At 46.1% G+C, this 16105-nt stretch overlaps 1 protein-coding gene across 1 annotated transcript in view; it reads right to left on the bottom strand.

The window, feature by feature from the left end:
- The window catches only part of RPL18 (ribosomal protein L18), a 58041-nt gene extending 57884 nt beyond the window's left edge, over nt 1–157 (bottom strand). Inside the window, exon 1 of the mRNA XM_044081542.1 lies at nt 20–157. Coding sequence (XP_043937477.1) covers nt 20–61 — 42 coding nt within the window. The 5' untranslated portion in view covers nt 62–157. The remainder of the gene's footprint in view (nt 1–19) is intronic.
- Between the last annotated feature and the right edge of the window lie 15948 nt (nt 158–16105).

Here is a 16105-nt window from a genome sequence, read left to right as displayed (position 1 = left end):
TCGGAGATGGCCTACTCACCAAACGAGAGAGGGAAAGTGGAGGACGATTGGATCGACTCATGAAGAGACGCTTCAGGATAACCTTGTTAAAGCTGGAGTTGGTGCGTCGAGCTAGGAACCTGTACAACTACAAAATAAATAAATGCATGAATACGTTTTCTATGAAAAACACTTCATATCCAACAAGGAAAGGGCTCTTACAGTAATTGTTATATACACTGTTATATAAAGTCAGTCAAATATACAACTAAGTTGCGACACAAATTCAGTTGTAGTGACACTACAAATTCACATGGTGAGGGGTCACTATGTTACATATTTAAACAATAAAATCACAAAGTCAACCTAGCCAAAAAGCAAAGTAACAAAACAAGGAGTTATGTACTCACCATAACGTTCCATCTGAGTAGTTGTACTTCATTTGTCTTCAACCTGTGGGTTACGGATCCGTATCGGATCCCAGCTGGCAACTTTTACTAGCAACAGCTCTGAGCTCCAAACTCCTCCCCTGACCCATAATACACCTCCACTGCCTTCAACACCAGATAGCGTTTGCTGAACCTTATACAGAGAACCCAACTTGAAAAGATTTACTTGTGACCTATACTGCAGCCCATAGGCTGATCATATGCCAAGGTCCGGGGGAAGGAGGGAGGGACAGTTGAAGACAAATTAAGTAAACTACTAAGATGGAACGCTATGGTGAGTATACGAAGTACAGTTTTGTACCTACCATAAATGTAGATGTTAGAGTGTATACACTGCTGCAGTCATTACACTTGGGTTATCCTGCCGTCAGGCGGTTCCCCAGTCGGAATGAGTTCCAAAGTCTTGGTCCGGCGTCGGTTGCTGTCTCCTCCTCCCTGACGTCAGTGCAACAGGGGTATACAAGATGCAGCCGACGCCATTTTCTTCAGTTTTTCTTGCCCCAGATGTCAGGTGCCCCCAAAAAGGTAGGCAATTCAAATTGCTAATAAAACATACATAAGAAAAGCAATCAACAACTTTCAGTTACCAGCAAATACTCCCCATAGGTAGTAAAGAGTAGAAGACATAGGTACGTACCAGCAAGTAAGAGGGGAGGGAGGGTAACCTGGACTGCAGCAGTGTATACACTCGAACATCTACATTTATGGTAGGTACAAAACTGTACTATGTTCATCGTGTTACACTGCTGCAGTCATTACACTTGGGTAGAATCCCAAAGCTGAGGTAGGGTGGCTGGTTCTAGAAGGCATTAGGGGTGGCTATAAGGCCCTGCAGCACTGCAGTGGCAAAGCGAGCTCTGGATTTAGAGTATAGAGGCAGATGGTAATGCTTGGTGAAGGTATGTACAGAACTCAAGTTGCTGCTTCCAAAATGTCCTTGGTAGGTACTCCTCTGAGGTAGGCAGCCGAAATGGCTGTTGCCCTGGTGGAATGAGACCTAATGCTGTTAGGTACAGGTTTACCATGGTGTATATAGCAGAAACGTATAAAGTGTCCTATCCATTTTGAAATGGTCTGTTTTGAAATGGTCTTTCCCTGTGCTCCTGCAGCATATGCTACCAATAATTGCTCAGTTTTTCTGAAAGCTTTGGTTTTGTCCAAGTAGAAGCGCAACTGCCTGTGTATGTCCAAAGAATGCAGAAGTCTCTCCCCTTTACTCTGTGGATTTGGATAAAAAGTTGGCAAGTGAATAGTTTGGTTTAGAGCCACACGTGATACCACCTCTGGCATAAAAGTAGGGTTTGTTCTTAAAGACATCCTGTCCTGTTGGAAAATGATGAAAGGTTCCACTGCCATTAGTGCCTGTAATTCTGAAACTCTTCTTGCTGATGTTATTGCCAGGAGCAGAGCAGTTTTCCAAAAGACATATTTTAAATATGCTGTGTTAGCTGGCTCAAAGGGAGGTAAAGTTACTTTTTCCAACAAGAAGTTGAGTTCCAAAATTGGAGTAGGTGCTCTACGGGGCGGTCTTGTGTTTTTAGCCCCTCTTGAGGTACTGTTTTAGCAAGGGATTAGAGAAAATTGGTGGATTCGTGTTTTAATAAGCAGAGATGGCAGAGGCAGAGATGGATCTTTACGGATGAAAATGAGGCGCCTTGGTCCAGCATCTCAGTTAAATATTCTAGTATCTGCGGAATATTTGGGACAAGAGGGTCAAGGCGGTGAGCCTAGTAACAGGCACAGAATCTCTTCCATTTATCCGAAAAGGCTTCCCTGGTGCTAAGCCTTCTGGCCTCCACAGAATGACATCTATAACCGCTTTGGAGAGAGGCATTGCTTGCTTGACTAAAGAAATTTCTATGCAGCCAGGTTTTAAGTCTTTTAGCTGGCTGTGAAGTATCTGATTGCTGTGCTGAGTCGGAAGATGTGGGATTTGAGGCAAAATCCAGGGTGGTCCTTGTGCCAAGCTCTTTAAGATTGGGTACCAGTGCTGGCGTGGCCAGTCTGGGGCAATCAGGATCATCTTTGGCTCTTCTTGCCTGGCTTTTAAGAGTGCCTTTGGAAGGAGAAGTAGTGGTGGGAAAGCATTTACTTGTAGGTTTTTCCAGTTGAATGAGAGGGCATCCACTTTCCATGCTTGTGGGTGGTTAAGTCCTTGTGCAGAATTTCTGTAGCTGTCAGTTCATTGGGGATGCAAACAGATCTATGTCCGGGCTCCAGCATTTTTGTGTTATCATTCTGAATATTTGTGGATTCAATTCCCATTCATGGGGATCCATGATGTTTCTGCTTAAGTCGTCTGCCAGTGTGTTTTTCTCTCCTGGCAGGAATTGTACTTGCAGGTCATGGCTTGTCTGCAGAAGGGATAAGAGTGAGTGCCCCCTTGCTTGTTTATGTACCACGTAACTGTGGTGTTGTCTGTCTTTAGTAGTAGTTGTCCTGGATGCAGATGGTCCTTGAAAGCTAATCCGATGCATCTGTTGTCAGTGTTTGCCTGGCTGTGGGTCGAGTGAAAGGCTGTCCCTTGTTGAGGTGGCAAGCTTGAGCCCACCATCGAAACTCCTGCTGAAGCCAAGGAATTAGTGGTATTACTGTTTCCAAACTTTGACAGTGTTGAGACCAGACACTCTTTAGGTACCATTGTAGTTTCCTCATATGGAGTCTGGCATATGGAATTAGTAGTATGCAAGATGCCATGTAACCCAAGGCCTGCAGAATTTTTCTTGCAGGGAGTTGGGTCCTTGTTGCCATCTATTGAAAATATTGAGTCAGTTGTCCTTGCTTGTCTGGCGTGAGATAAGCCATCTGGGCCGTTGTATTCAAGCTGGCACCCATGAATATTATCTCTTGTGAGGGCATTAGTTTTGATTTATTTTCGTTTACTGCATGCCCTAGGCAACTTAATAACTTTTTTTACAAACGCCAGATGCTTTAGAAGAATGTTCTTGCTCTCTTGCTTGAATCAGACAGTCATCCAGGTACGGATAAATTTGAATTCCTTTCTGTCTGCAAAATGCAATTACTGGTGCCAGGCACTTGGTGAAGACCCTGGGTGCAGTAGATAAGCCAAAGGGCAGTGCAGAGAATTGGTAGTGCATTGAACCAGCTATGAATCTGAGGTATCTTCTGCAGTTTTGTCTGATAGGGACATGCAGGTATGCCTCCTTGAGGTCCCAAGTTACGAGCCAAGCTTTCTTGCCCAGCATGGGAAGAAGCTGCTGTAGTGTCAACATTTTGAATTTTGGAACATCCAGGTAAGTGTTTAGAGAAGAAAGATCCAGAATGGGCCTCCAGGCTTTGTCCTTTCTGGGAATCAGAAAGTCTTGAGTAAAATCCTTGTCCTTGCTCTTGTGGTGGTACATTTTGAATAGCTCTCATGTCCATGAGTGCTGTAATTTGTTTTTGAGCCTCTGCCCATTGATTTGGTGGCAGATTTGGCATTCCTTTTAACCTTGGCAGAGTGTGAAAGTGGAACCTGTAACCTTGAGATACAATGTTGAGAACCCATTTGTCTTTGGTGATCATATGCCAATTGTGATGGAAAAGTGCCAGTTTTCCTCCCAAGGGGGCTGCCAAGAGAGAATTGTTTGGCAGCTGTAGTGGGAAGTAATTGGGGTTTTTTTTTTATATGGTTGGGGCCCGTCTTTCCCTTCTTTCTGGATTGATGCACCCCACTGTCGATGCCTGTAAGGACCTTGTGGTTGACCTCTACCTCTTGGACGTCTGTATCTGCCCCTTTGAGGTCTGTCTAATTGGAAAGGACCAATTCTTTGTTGGCCAATTTCTGCTAAATCGAGGAGGCTGAACCTGTAAGAAATCCTTCACCGTTTGCATAGATTTTGCCTTATCCTCCATTTTCTTTAATACCTCTTCTGCCTTAACTCCAAATAACACATCCTGCTGCAAAGGTGCATCCAATAGTTTTGCTTTAACATGATCTGGTAACGTATGTTCTTTTAACCAAGCATGCCTTCTAATGACAGAACCTGTAACTGCTGCTCTACAGGAGGCCTCTAAAGAATCAAAACCACATTGCAAAGTATGTTTTCCCACTTGTTCAGCTGCATGCAATAAATCCTGCATTTCCTTAAAATTAGGAGGATCCGAGTTAGGAAGCATATTTTGTTTCAACTGAGACTTCAAATATTGCTGATATTTTAGCATGTGAAACTGGCAAGAAGGCCCTCATTGCTAAAGTTGCAGATGTATATACTTTCTTCCCCCATCTGTCTAATGCTCTGGAATCTCTGTCAGAGGGGACTGGATTCTTTGCTGATGAGGCCTTAACCCCTTTGGGGTCCTGAGAAATAGTTTCAGGGACAGCAACAGGGCTTTTATAAAGAAATTTGTGAGAGTCAGGGACTCTGTAGTATCTGTCAGGCTTAACTGCGGCTGGAGGTAAAGAATCAGGATTTAAGCTGGATTCAGTATACACATCACCCACAATATCTAACACTGGCGGAATAGCAAGGGGTCTGTTGAGGTAATAAAAGGAAGTCTCTGAGCCCTTAACCCCTTTGGGGTCCTGAGAAATAGTTTCAGGGACAGCAACAGGGCTTTTATAAAGAAATTTGTGAGAGTCAGGGACTCTGTAGTATCTGTCAGGCTTAACTGCGGCTGGAGGTAAAGAATCAGGATTTAAGCTGGATTCAGTATACACATCACCCACAATATCTAACACTGGCGGAATAGCAAGGGGTCTGTTGAGGTAATAAAAGGAAGTCTCTGAGCCTTTTCTTGGATTCTGAGTAATCCTGGCCATCCCAATGGAAATGCTCTCTCATGGTATGTAAGGTTTCCCCAAAGGAGTAGTCCTCAGGCGGAGAGGCTGATGGAATTTATTCCTCAGCATCGGAATCCTCATAAGGGGGTAAAGAGTATCCTAGGTCTGAGGAAGAATCTGAAGAGACGGATACCTGGTTGGATGAGTCATAGTCTGCATCCTGTCTAGGCCTTTATCAGGAGGGGGATGGGACCCCCTGATCAGAGTGATTAGGTCTTCGACCATTTTGAGCAGTTGTTTCTTAGGCATGGAGGCCTGTCCTGGTGAATGTTGAATTTGTTTCTTTGTTTTTAAAGAAGGTTTAGACTTAGCAGAAGATTTAATGGTTAACTGAGTAGGTCTGAAAACACCCCCTGAAAAGTACAGTTTTGTACCTACCATAAATGTAGATGTTCGAGTGCTAATACAGCTGCAGTCATAACAGATGGGTTCTCCTGCCGTCAGGCGGGTCCTCGGTCGGCCGAATTCCAAAGTCTAGGTCCAGCGTCGGTTGTCGTCGCTTCTTCCCTGACGTCAGTGCGACAGGGGTATAAAGGAACCAGCCGACGCCATTTTCTTCAGTTTTTCTTGCCCCAGATGTCAGGTGCCCCCAGAAGGAAGGCAATACATAAATTTGTGTAATAATGCAGTGCAATATAGTCAAAATACAGAAGTTGCAAGCAAATACATCATAAATGAATACCCCAATCAGGTTGTATGAGGATGTGTTAGCCTATAGGCCTGTCCCAAGAGGGGAAGGAGGGAGGGAAACCTGGAATGCAGCTGTATTAGCACTCTAACATCTACATTTATGGTAGGTACAAAACTGTACTATGTTCATCGTGCATACAGCTGCAGTCATAACAGATGGGTAGAATCCCAAAGCTAAGAAAGGGGTGGTAGGCACTAGGTGGAACTAGGAGGAGCCAAAATGCCCTGCAAGACTGCAGTGGCAAAGCCTGCTCTAGATTTGGAGTATAATGGTAGGTTGTAGTGCTTGGAGAAGGTATGCACAGAACTCCAAGTGGCTGCTTCCAAAATATCCTTGGTAGGAACTCCTCTGAGGAAAGCTGCAGAGGTGGCTGTGGCCCTGGTGGAATGAGTTCTAATGCCTGTAGGTACAGTTTTGCCATGAAAGGAATAGCAAAAGCGTATGCAGTGGGCTATCCATTTTGAGATTGTCTATTTGGAAATTGGCTTTCCTTGAGCTCCTACAGCATAGGACACAAAGAGCTGTTCTGATTTTCTGAAAGGCTTTGTTCTGTCCAAATAATAACGCAGTTGTCTGTGGATGTCCAAGGAATGTAGTAATCTCTCCCTTTGTTTTGAGGATTAGGATAAAAAGTAGGTAAATGTATGGCCCGATTTAAAGCTACCCTGGATACCACTTTAGGCATAAAGGACGGGTTGGTTCGTAAGGAAACTCTGTCCTGATGGAAGATAAAAGGCTGGACAGCCATGAGAGCCTGTAGTTCTGAAACTCTACGAGCTGAGGTGATAGCCAGAAGGAAAGCTGTTTTCCAGGACAAATATTGCAAATCTGATGAGGCAGCTGGCTCAAAGGGAGGCAAGGTCAGTTTTTCCAGAATGAAATTAAGATCCCAAGCAGGTATTGGTTGTTTCCTTGGAGGTCTTAGATTCTTAGCCCCTCTGAGAAACTGTCAGGGTGAGAAAATAAAGGTGGATCAGTGTTGTATTCTGCAGAAATGGCTGAGGCATGGATTTTGATGGAGGAGAATGAAAGTCCACTGCTTAGCAGCTCAGCCAAATATTGTAGTATTTGAGGTAAATTCAGTTTTCCAGGATCCTGGCCCTTTTTCTCATTCCAGACACAAAACCGTTTCCATTTTGCGGAGTAAGCTTTTCTAGTTGATGGCCTTCTGGCCTCCAAAATGACATCCTGCACCTCCTTGGAGAGTAGGACCTGTTGTGATGCCAAGGAATCTTCCATGCGGCTAGACTGAGTGTTTTTAGCTGGCTGTGAAGAGTTTTGAAGCTGTGCCGAGTCAGAAGAGGAGGCATTAGAGGCAGGGTCCATGGTGGGGAATGCGTCAGGCTCCTCAGAAGTGGGTACCAGTGTTGCCTTGGCCAGTCCGGAGCAATGAGAATCATCTTTGGTCTGTCTGCTCTGGTTTTCAGTAGAACTTTGGCCAGCAGAGGAAGAGGAGGGAAGGCATAAACTGTCACTGATGTCCAACTGAAAGAGAGAGCGTCCACTCTCCACGCCTTTGGATGGAAAATCCTTGAGCAGAATTTTGTCAATTGGTGATTTTTGTGGGAGGCAAAGAGATCTATGCCTGGCCTTCCCCATTCTTGGATTATTTCTGTAAAAACTTTTGGATGCAATTTCCATTCGTGTGGATCTGTCATATTCCTGCTTAGGTTGTCTGCCAGCGTGTTTTCCTTGCCTGGCAAGTACTGTGCTTGTAGTTCCATTTGCAAGTCCATGGCCATGTTCCAAAGTGACATGGTCAGTCTGCATAGGGGGTAAGAATGTGTTCCTCCCTGCTTGTTTATGTACCACATAACTGTGGTGTTGTCCGTTCTTATCAATAGTTGACCTGGTTGTAGAAGGTCCTTGAAAGCTGTAATAGCATTTATTACTGCTAGCATTTCCTTTTGATTGATGTGAAGGTGCTTTTCTTTTTGGGACCATTTGCCCTGAATGCACCGATCTGTCATGTGCCCCAGGCGTAGTCCGAGGCGTCTGTTGTGATGACTTGATTTGCTTGAGGCTTGCTGAATGGAAGACCTGTGTTTGTTTGACATGCTTGAGCCCACCACAGAAATTCCTTTTGCAAACATGGAATTAGTGGTATTATTGTTTCCAAACTGTGGCTGTGTTGAGACCATATGTTTTTCAAGTACCACTGTAGTTTCCTCATATGCAGCTTTGCACATGGGATTAGTAAGATGCAAGATGCCATGAACCCCAGAGCCTGCAGGATTTTCCTTGCAGTCAGCCTGGTGCAATTTGCTAGTGCTCTGAAGTATTGAATTAGTTGCCCCTGCTTTTCTGGCGTGAGGTAGGCCATCTGGGTGTTTGTGTCCAAATTGGCACCCAGGAAAATTATCTTCCGAGAGGGTATTAGCCTTGATTTCTTTTGGTTGACTGTGTATCCCAGAGAGTTCAACAACATTATTACACAAGCCAGATGTTTCAGAAGAATGTGCTTGCTGTCCGCTTGGATCAGGCAGTCATCCAAATAGGGGTATATTTGTATCCCTTGAAGTCTGCAGTAGGCAATTACTGATGCCAGGCATTTCGTGAATACTCTGGGCGCAGTAGATAAGCCAAAGGGCAATGCAGAGAATTGATAACTGGTTGAACCTGCAAGAAATCTGAGGTACCTTCTGCAATTTTGTCTGATTGGGACATGCAGGTATGCCTCCTTGAGGTCCAATGTTACCAGCCAAGACTCCTTGCCAAGCACGGGAAGAAGTTGCTGTAGAGTGAGCATCTTGAATTTTGGTATGAGTAGAAATGTGTTTAGGATGGATAGGTCCAAAATAGGTCTCCAATCTTTTCCCTTCCTTGGTACCAGAAATAGCCTGGAATAAAAACCTTGACCTTGTTCGTGCGTAGGTACCTCTTGAATAGCTTTCATGTTTATGAGATCTGTAATTTGCCTTTGTGCCGCTGCCCTTTGATTGTGTGGCAGGTTTGGCATGACTCTCATTTTTGGAAGGGTGTGAAAATCGAATTTGTAGCCTCTGTTTATAACGTCCAGGATCCATTTGTCCTTTGTGACAATATGCCAATTTTTTGAAAATAATGCCAGCTTTCCTCCTAAGGGGGCTGCCATTTGAGACTTGCTTGGCATGCAAAGGGGAAAGTCATTGGGTTTGCTTTCTGAAAAATTGCGAGTTATCCTCACCACCTCTTTGTGTAGGAGCTTGCCATTGTCTGCCTCTAAACGATCCTTGGGATTGTCCTCTGCCCCTCGGGCGCCTGTATCTGCCTCTTTGGGGTCTGTCCGTGGCAGGAAAGGACCAGTTTTTGGAGGGCCAATTTCTACTAAAACGTGGGGGTTGTACCTGGAGAAAATCTGTCACAGTTTGCATTGATTTAGCCTTTTCCTCCATTTTCCTTAATATCTCCTCAGCATTAGAACCAAATAGTACATCCTTTTGAAGAGGGGCGTCTAGTAATTTAGCTTTGATATGATCAGGCAAGGCTTGTTCCTTGAGCCAGGCATGCCTACGTATGACTGATCCTGTAACAGCAGCTCTACATGAGGCCTCTAGAGCATCAAAACCACATTGTAAGGTATGCTTACCCACTTGTTCTGCACTAAGCATCAAATCCTGCAACTCCTTCAAGTCTGGTTGTTCAGGTTGTGACATTTTACTTTTCAATTGTGATAACAAAAACTGTTGGTATTTTAGCATATGAAACTGACAGTTTAAGGCCCTCATGGTTAAGGTAGCCGAGGTATATACCTTTTTTCCCCACCTTTCTAAGGATCTGGAATATCTCTCGGAAGGTAATGGATTTTTAGCAGTGGAGGCCTTAACTCCCTTGGGGCCCTGTGAGATGGTTTCTGGGTCAGCAGCATGGCTTTTGTATAGAAATTGGTGCGAGTCAGGAACCCTGTAGTACCGGTCAGGCTTAACTGGAGCTGGAGGTAGAGAGTCCGGGTTAAGGCAGGCCTCCGAGCAAACATCATCTAGGATGTCCAAGACAGGAGGTATAGCCAGAGGCCTGTGCTGAGGTAGCAAGAGAAATTCCCCAAGCCTTTTCTTGGAATCTGAATAATCTTGGCCTTCCCAGTGGAAGTGTTCCCTTAAGGTATGCAAAGTTTCCCCAAATGAGTAATCCTCAGGGGAGGGATACAGAAGGGATGGACTCCTCCGCATCAGAGTCTTCAAAAGGGGAGCAAGAATGTTCCTGATCAGAGTGCTCTGAAATAATGGAGCCCTGATCAGAGGAGGGAGAATCTTCCTCCACTCTGGGCCTTTTGTCCGGTGGGGGCTGAGAACCTCTGATAAGAGTAATTAAATCCTCAGCCATTTTAAGCATCTGTTTCTTAGGCATGGGGCCTGGAGATGGGCCCTGTGTAGCTTGTCTCTTAGAGTGCATGGTTGCTTTAGACTTAGTGAAAGCCTTGATGGAGAAAGAAGAGGAAGGTCTGAAGACACCTTGAGTGGAGGTGGATCTGTCCACATTCTGAGTTTCAACGCCAAGAGTGGCTTTGGTATCTGTAGTCGGGATGTGGGCCGAGGAGCCTGCGACCTCGGGCACAGGAGACACCGCCAAAGAAGTGTCGTCGGTAGTCAGGGGCTGCGTAGGCGCCTCACTGAGAACCGGACCACGTGTAGTCAACTTTGGCGTGGTGTCGGTAGAGGCCACGGACCTCGTGTGTCGGTCCTTATCTTTGCATTTTTTAGACAAAACTGGAGTCGGAGTATCCGACGACATAATATAGTTAACAAACTAAGTACTTTAAACAAACTGAATACACCAAAAAATGGTCCAACGCGTCACTGAAGACTAAAACACACAGGTTTATTTCATAATATAGACATAATATAGTTAAATGCTTTCCCAAAATAATGCTGGGCAAACTCCGCCCGACGCTTAATGGTGCGTTTGTTGAATGTAGCACAAAAGCGACAGACCGAGACGTCGTGGTCTGGGCCTAAACAAGGTATACAGAGGGAATGGAAATCCTTATGCGGTATTTGCTTCCCACAAGAAATACAATTATTAACTTTGTCTGACATCGGTCTGAGGCAAGAAAAGTTTCCCCAACGGGGTATTTAGCTTTCAAGAAGACTTCGGTTTCCAAATTTTCGTAATCTCAGGAGCTGGCCGACCGGCACTCGCGAACTGCTTCTGCTTCGGGCACGGCGCTGCAAGAAAGACTGAAGAAAATGGCGTCGGCTGGTTCCTTTATACCCCGATCGCACTGACGTCAGGGAAGAAGCGACGACAACCGACGCCGGACCTAGACTTTGGAATTCGGCCGACCGAGGACCCGCCTGACGGCAGGAGAACCCATCTGTTATGACTACAGCTGTATGCACGATGAACATCTACTGGTTGTTCTGCTACTCCGGATCCCTCTGAAGGGTTAGTCTCGGTAGGCTGAAATTCTTGAGCGTCCAAAGGCCCAGCCATCTCCACGTGGGATTCAGAGGCGGCCTGTGGTTCTAAAGAAGCGGTCGTCAGGGGCTGCGAGGGCACCTCGCTGAAAAACGGAGAACTGGCGACTGGCCTAGAAGAGGCTTTGTCAGTTTTGGCCCTCAGATGCCTGTCCTTGTCTTTGCGCTTTTTATGTAGTCCGGTCGTAGGTAGTTCAGACGGCATGGTGTAATTGAATTTTCGGCCAAAATAATGTCGGGCAAAATCAGACAAACATTTAATAGTGCGCTTGTTAAACCTAGCACAAAACCGACAACCAGTGACGTCGTGGTCTGGGCTTAGGCATGGGATACAATAAGAATGGAAATCCTTATGAGGTATTTGCTTCCCACAAGAAATACAGTTATTAACTTTTACTGACATCGGTCTGAGGCAAGAAAAAGTTTCCCCAACTGGGTACTTAGCTTTGTAAAAGACTCCGGTTCTGGATTCGGAATGAAAATCTGAGGAGCTGACCAGCACTTGCCAACTGCTTTTGCTTTGGGCACCGCGTGGCAAAAAAGACTGAAGAAAATGGCATCGGCTGCATCTTGTATACCCCTGTCGCACTGACATCAGGGAGGAGGCGACAGCAACAGACGTCGGACCAAGACTTTGGAACTCAGGCCGACTGGGGAACCACCTGACGGCAGGATAACACAAGTGTAATGACTGCAGCAGTGTAACACGATGAACATATTCTTTATCTGAAGTAGTTTGCTTCATTTGGTCTTCAACCTGTGGGACAGAGTCCCCAGCTACTAAAACTCCTGGGAGGCCCTCATGGAAGGATATTCCGGAGCACCGCAGAACCAAAGGATGCTCTCCGTCTGGAAGTCAAATCCAATTTGTAATGAGAAATAAATGTATGAGATGAGGACCAAGTAGCTGCAGAACAATCATCCAAAGACACACGACCAAAAGGCCGCAGACGTAGCCATGGACCTAGTGGAATGAGCTTTTACCTGACCCGGAGGAGACATGCCTCTGTCCTTATTAGACCTGCAGGAGGAAATCCATCTAGCTATAGTGACCTTGGAGATTAAGGATACAAACAATCGATCAGATTTACAGAAATTTTTTGTCCTGTGTAAATAGAATAGTAACTGTTTATGAACATCCAACATGTGGAGTTTGTATTCCACCTTGTTAGTAAAATTAGGAAAAACACAGGCAAATTGATGGTCTGATTGATATTGACTGGTGATGCAACCTTAGGAAGGAAGGATGGATCGGTTTGAAGGGAAACCCTATCTTTGTGAAAAATCATGTAAGGAATTTTGATAGATAGGGCCTGTAATTCTGAAAAAAAGAAGCTATGTACTCACCATAAGGTTCCATCTGAGTAGGTAACTTCATTTGTCAGCAACCTGTGGGTATCGGATCCAACCTGGATCTGAGCCGGCAGCTTTCCAAGCTAGAGATCCAAGCTCCTCCCCCTTACCCATAATTTCATGCCACTTCCTTCCAATCCCCAGATCGCATTTGCCCATCTACATAATCTCACCATGACAAAGCAACAACCTGGAGAATCCTAACCTAAGGATTAACAAATGACCTGGATAAACCATCCTAGTGATCAGGAAACCAAAGAACCAGTTTAGGGGGAAGGAGGGAGGGTCGGCTGCTGACAAATGAAGTTACCTACTCAGATGGAACGTTATGGTGAGTACACAACTTCTTTACCTGAAGTAGGAAAGTTTGATTAACCTGTGAGACGGTCCCCAGCTACCAAAAAACTGCAGAGCCAAAAGCCGCCCTTCCTCTAGATACTAAATCCAATTTATAGTGAGAGATAAAGGTATGAGAGGATGCCCAAGTAGCCACAGAACAAATGTCATCCAAGGGAATTCTTGACCAGAATGCAGCTGATGTAACCATAGAAAGGGTAGAGTAAGCGCGAACCCCAGTAGGTTCTGGCAGGCCAGATAGTTTATATATGAACAAAACGCAATTAGAAATCCATCTGGCCAGAGTTACCTTCAACACAGGCTTACCCAAGAAGGGTTTAGCAAAAGAGACAAATAGGTAATCAGATTTGCGGAAGGCCACTGTTGTGTGTAAATAAAACCGTAACTGCCTATGAACATCTACCAAATGAAGTTTGTACTCCTTTGTTTTGATAATTAGGGAAGAAAACTGGGAGATTAATGGACTGATTTATGTTGGTCTCTGAGGCCACTTTAGATAAGAAAGATGGGTTAAGTCCTGACAGAGAGACCCTGTCCTTATGAAAAAACAGATACAGGGCTCTAATACAGAGAGCGTGAAGCTCCAACACTCTTAGCAGAGGTAATGGCTACCCAAAAGGCAGTTTTCCAGAACAAGAATTTCAAATCAAGAGAGGCTGCAGGTTCAAAAGGAGGTCCAGTTAGAGCTTGAAGGACCAAGGTTAGATCCTAAGGAGGGACGGGGTTCCTAACAGGGGGGTCTCAAGAGAAACGTACCTTTCAGAAAGGCCTTACAAATCTTGGTGGAAGCGAGGGGACTGAGATCATCTCCAATGTAAAAATGCGAGATGGCAGCCACTTGAACCTTTACACTAGAGGAACTGGCCCCTTGCTGAAAAATATGCGAAAGAAAATAGAGCACTGCTGGGATGGGAGCAGTGAAAGGGTCCAATTTCCTATGAGACGCCCAAATAGAAAACAGCTTCCATTTACTATTGTAAAACCTTCCTGGAAGACGGCTTATGCGCCGCTACCAGGATAGATCTAACTGCAGACGAGATACCGGGAGTCCTAGCAACTAATGGAATTGGATCAACCACGATGAAAGCTTGAGATCGACCAGGTTCGGGGGTTTCAATCCTGAAGGATGCGATATTAGATCTGGGATGGGATCCAAGATCCAGAGAAGAGCTATAAGATGAGACCGCAGGCACGGGAACCAGGTTTGACAAGGCCAAAATGAGGCTAGGAGGATAATCTTGTTCCCCAACCCACGAGCTTTCTGTAAGAATTTTATCATCAATGGAAGAGGAGGATAAGCATACAGAAGACCGGGTGGCCAAGCATGAACTAGAGCGTCTCTGGGGCTTTCCCCCGGAGGGGGAATTAGAGCAAAAAACTCGCTGCACTTGTTGGAAGGCGACGCAGAGAGATCGCAGCTAGGCTGACCCCACATTCGGAAGATCTGTTACGCTATTAAGGGATTCAGAGACCACTCGTAAGACGAGAGGATAGTTCGACTCAGTTTGTCCACTAGGATGTTGGACCAACCCAGAATGTGCATTGCTAACAGAAAACGGTTGGTGGATATCGCCCAATCCCAAACTCTCATGGCCTCTTGACAAAGAGGGTAAGACCTGCCCCCCCCCCCCCCAGTTTGTTGATCCACTGACATGTCTGACCGCAATAGGGCTTGCAATGCTAGAAGCACCATGCTCATCTCCAGAACACTGATATGCAGGACGGCCTCAGAGTTCACGTACCTTGAACAGTTCTGCCCTCGTAATGCCCCCCCTCCACCCAAGGCGAGAAACGTCCATGGTCACCGTGGCTTGGGGTTGCTGCATAACAAACGGTCGCTCTTTCCAAAGCTCTCTGGAGTGGAGCCACCACAACAGAGAATTTTTGCACACACTGCTGAGAGGAATCGGCAAGTCTAACGGATGGTGAAGGATGGACCACTGAACCTGTAATGTCCACTGGAGAATCCTCATGTGCAAGCGGGCTAAGGGCACGAGGTCGATTGCCGCGGCCATGGAACCCAGAGCTCTCAGGACCAACTCCGCTGCTGGGGCAGGTGACTGGAGAAGGGCTAAAATGTGTAAAGTCAAACTGCAAAGTCTGTATGGCGTCAAGAAGGCCTTGGTCTGAAGCATGTCTATCCTGGCCCCTATGAACTCCAAGACTTGAACTGGTTGGAGGGATGACCTCAAGTTTATGGTGATCCCCAAATGGGATACTAGAAGTAGGAAACAATCCATGGCTAAGCAGAGCAGGTGCCTGGTGGGGGCGGTCAGGAGCCAGTCGTCTAGGTAAGGAAAAACCTGTATTCCCTGAAGCCTCAGGTGGGCCGCTACAACTGCCATGACCCTGGTGAACACCCTGGGGGCTGTGGTGAGACCGAAGGGTAGGACCCTGAACTGGTAATGACTGGCCCCTAGCCGGAAGTTGAGAAACCTCCTGGAGCGCCTGTCCATGAGAATGGGATAGTACGCATCCTTGAGGTCTATGGAGCACATCCAGTCCTTCTCCTGCAGCAGGGACAGAATGGATTGAAGCGTGACCATCCGGAATTTTTCCTGGGCAATAAAGAGGTTCATTGTTGAAAGGTCGAGGATCAGCCTCAAGTCCCCCATCTTCTTTGGCACCAAAAAGAACCTGGAGTAATTTCCTAATCCAGATTATCCTGGGGGGGGGGGGGGGCGTGCTGGATGGCTCTTTTCTAGCAGCTTTTTTACCTCTAAAGCTGCAGCCTCCCTCTGACTGGGTGGTAGATCGGGGAGGCGCCTCAACGGAGGAGGCAGATTTATGAAAGGGATAGAGTAACCTCTAGATATTATTCGAAGCACCCAGCGATCTGATGTTATGGACTCCCATTGGGCCAAGTGCTTCGAAAAACACCCCCCCCCCACTGCCTCCAGAGAAGAGCAGTCGGGCAACCCCTCAGGGCTGCTGCATAGGTCGATCAGAAAAGGGTTCACGCAAAACAAAATTTTTGTCCCCCCTCTGCCTCTGGGCCGGCGTCCACCTTGCCCTCTGCCTCTGAAGAGTCCGAAGCGTAATGGGACTGCTGAGACTTCCGGAACCACATCATCTTTTGTCCTCACTGGTTCCTAGA

This window comes from Protopterus annectens, chromosome 1.part1, assembly GCF_019279795.1.
Source record: "Protopterus annectens isolate FY-2018-M chromosome 1.part1, PAN1.0, whole genome shotgun sequence".
Classification (NCBI taxonomy): Eukaryota; Metazoa; Chordata; order Ceratodontiformes; family Protopteridae; genus Protopterus; species Protopterus annectens.
This window is presented reverse-complemented; position numbering and strand designations above follow the sequence as displayed.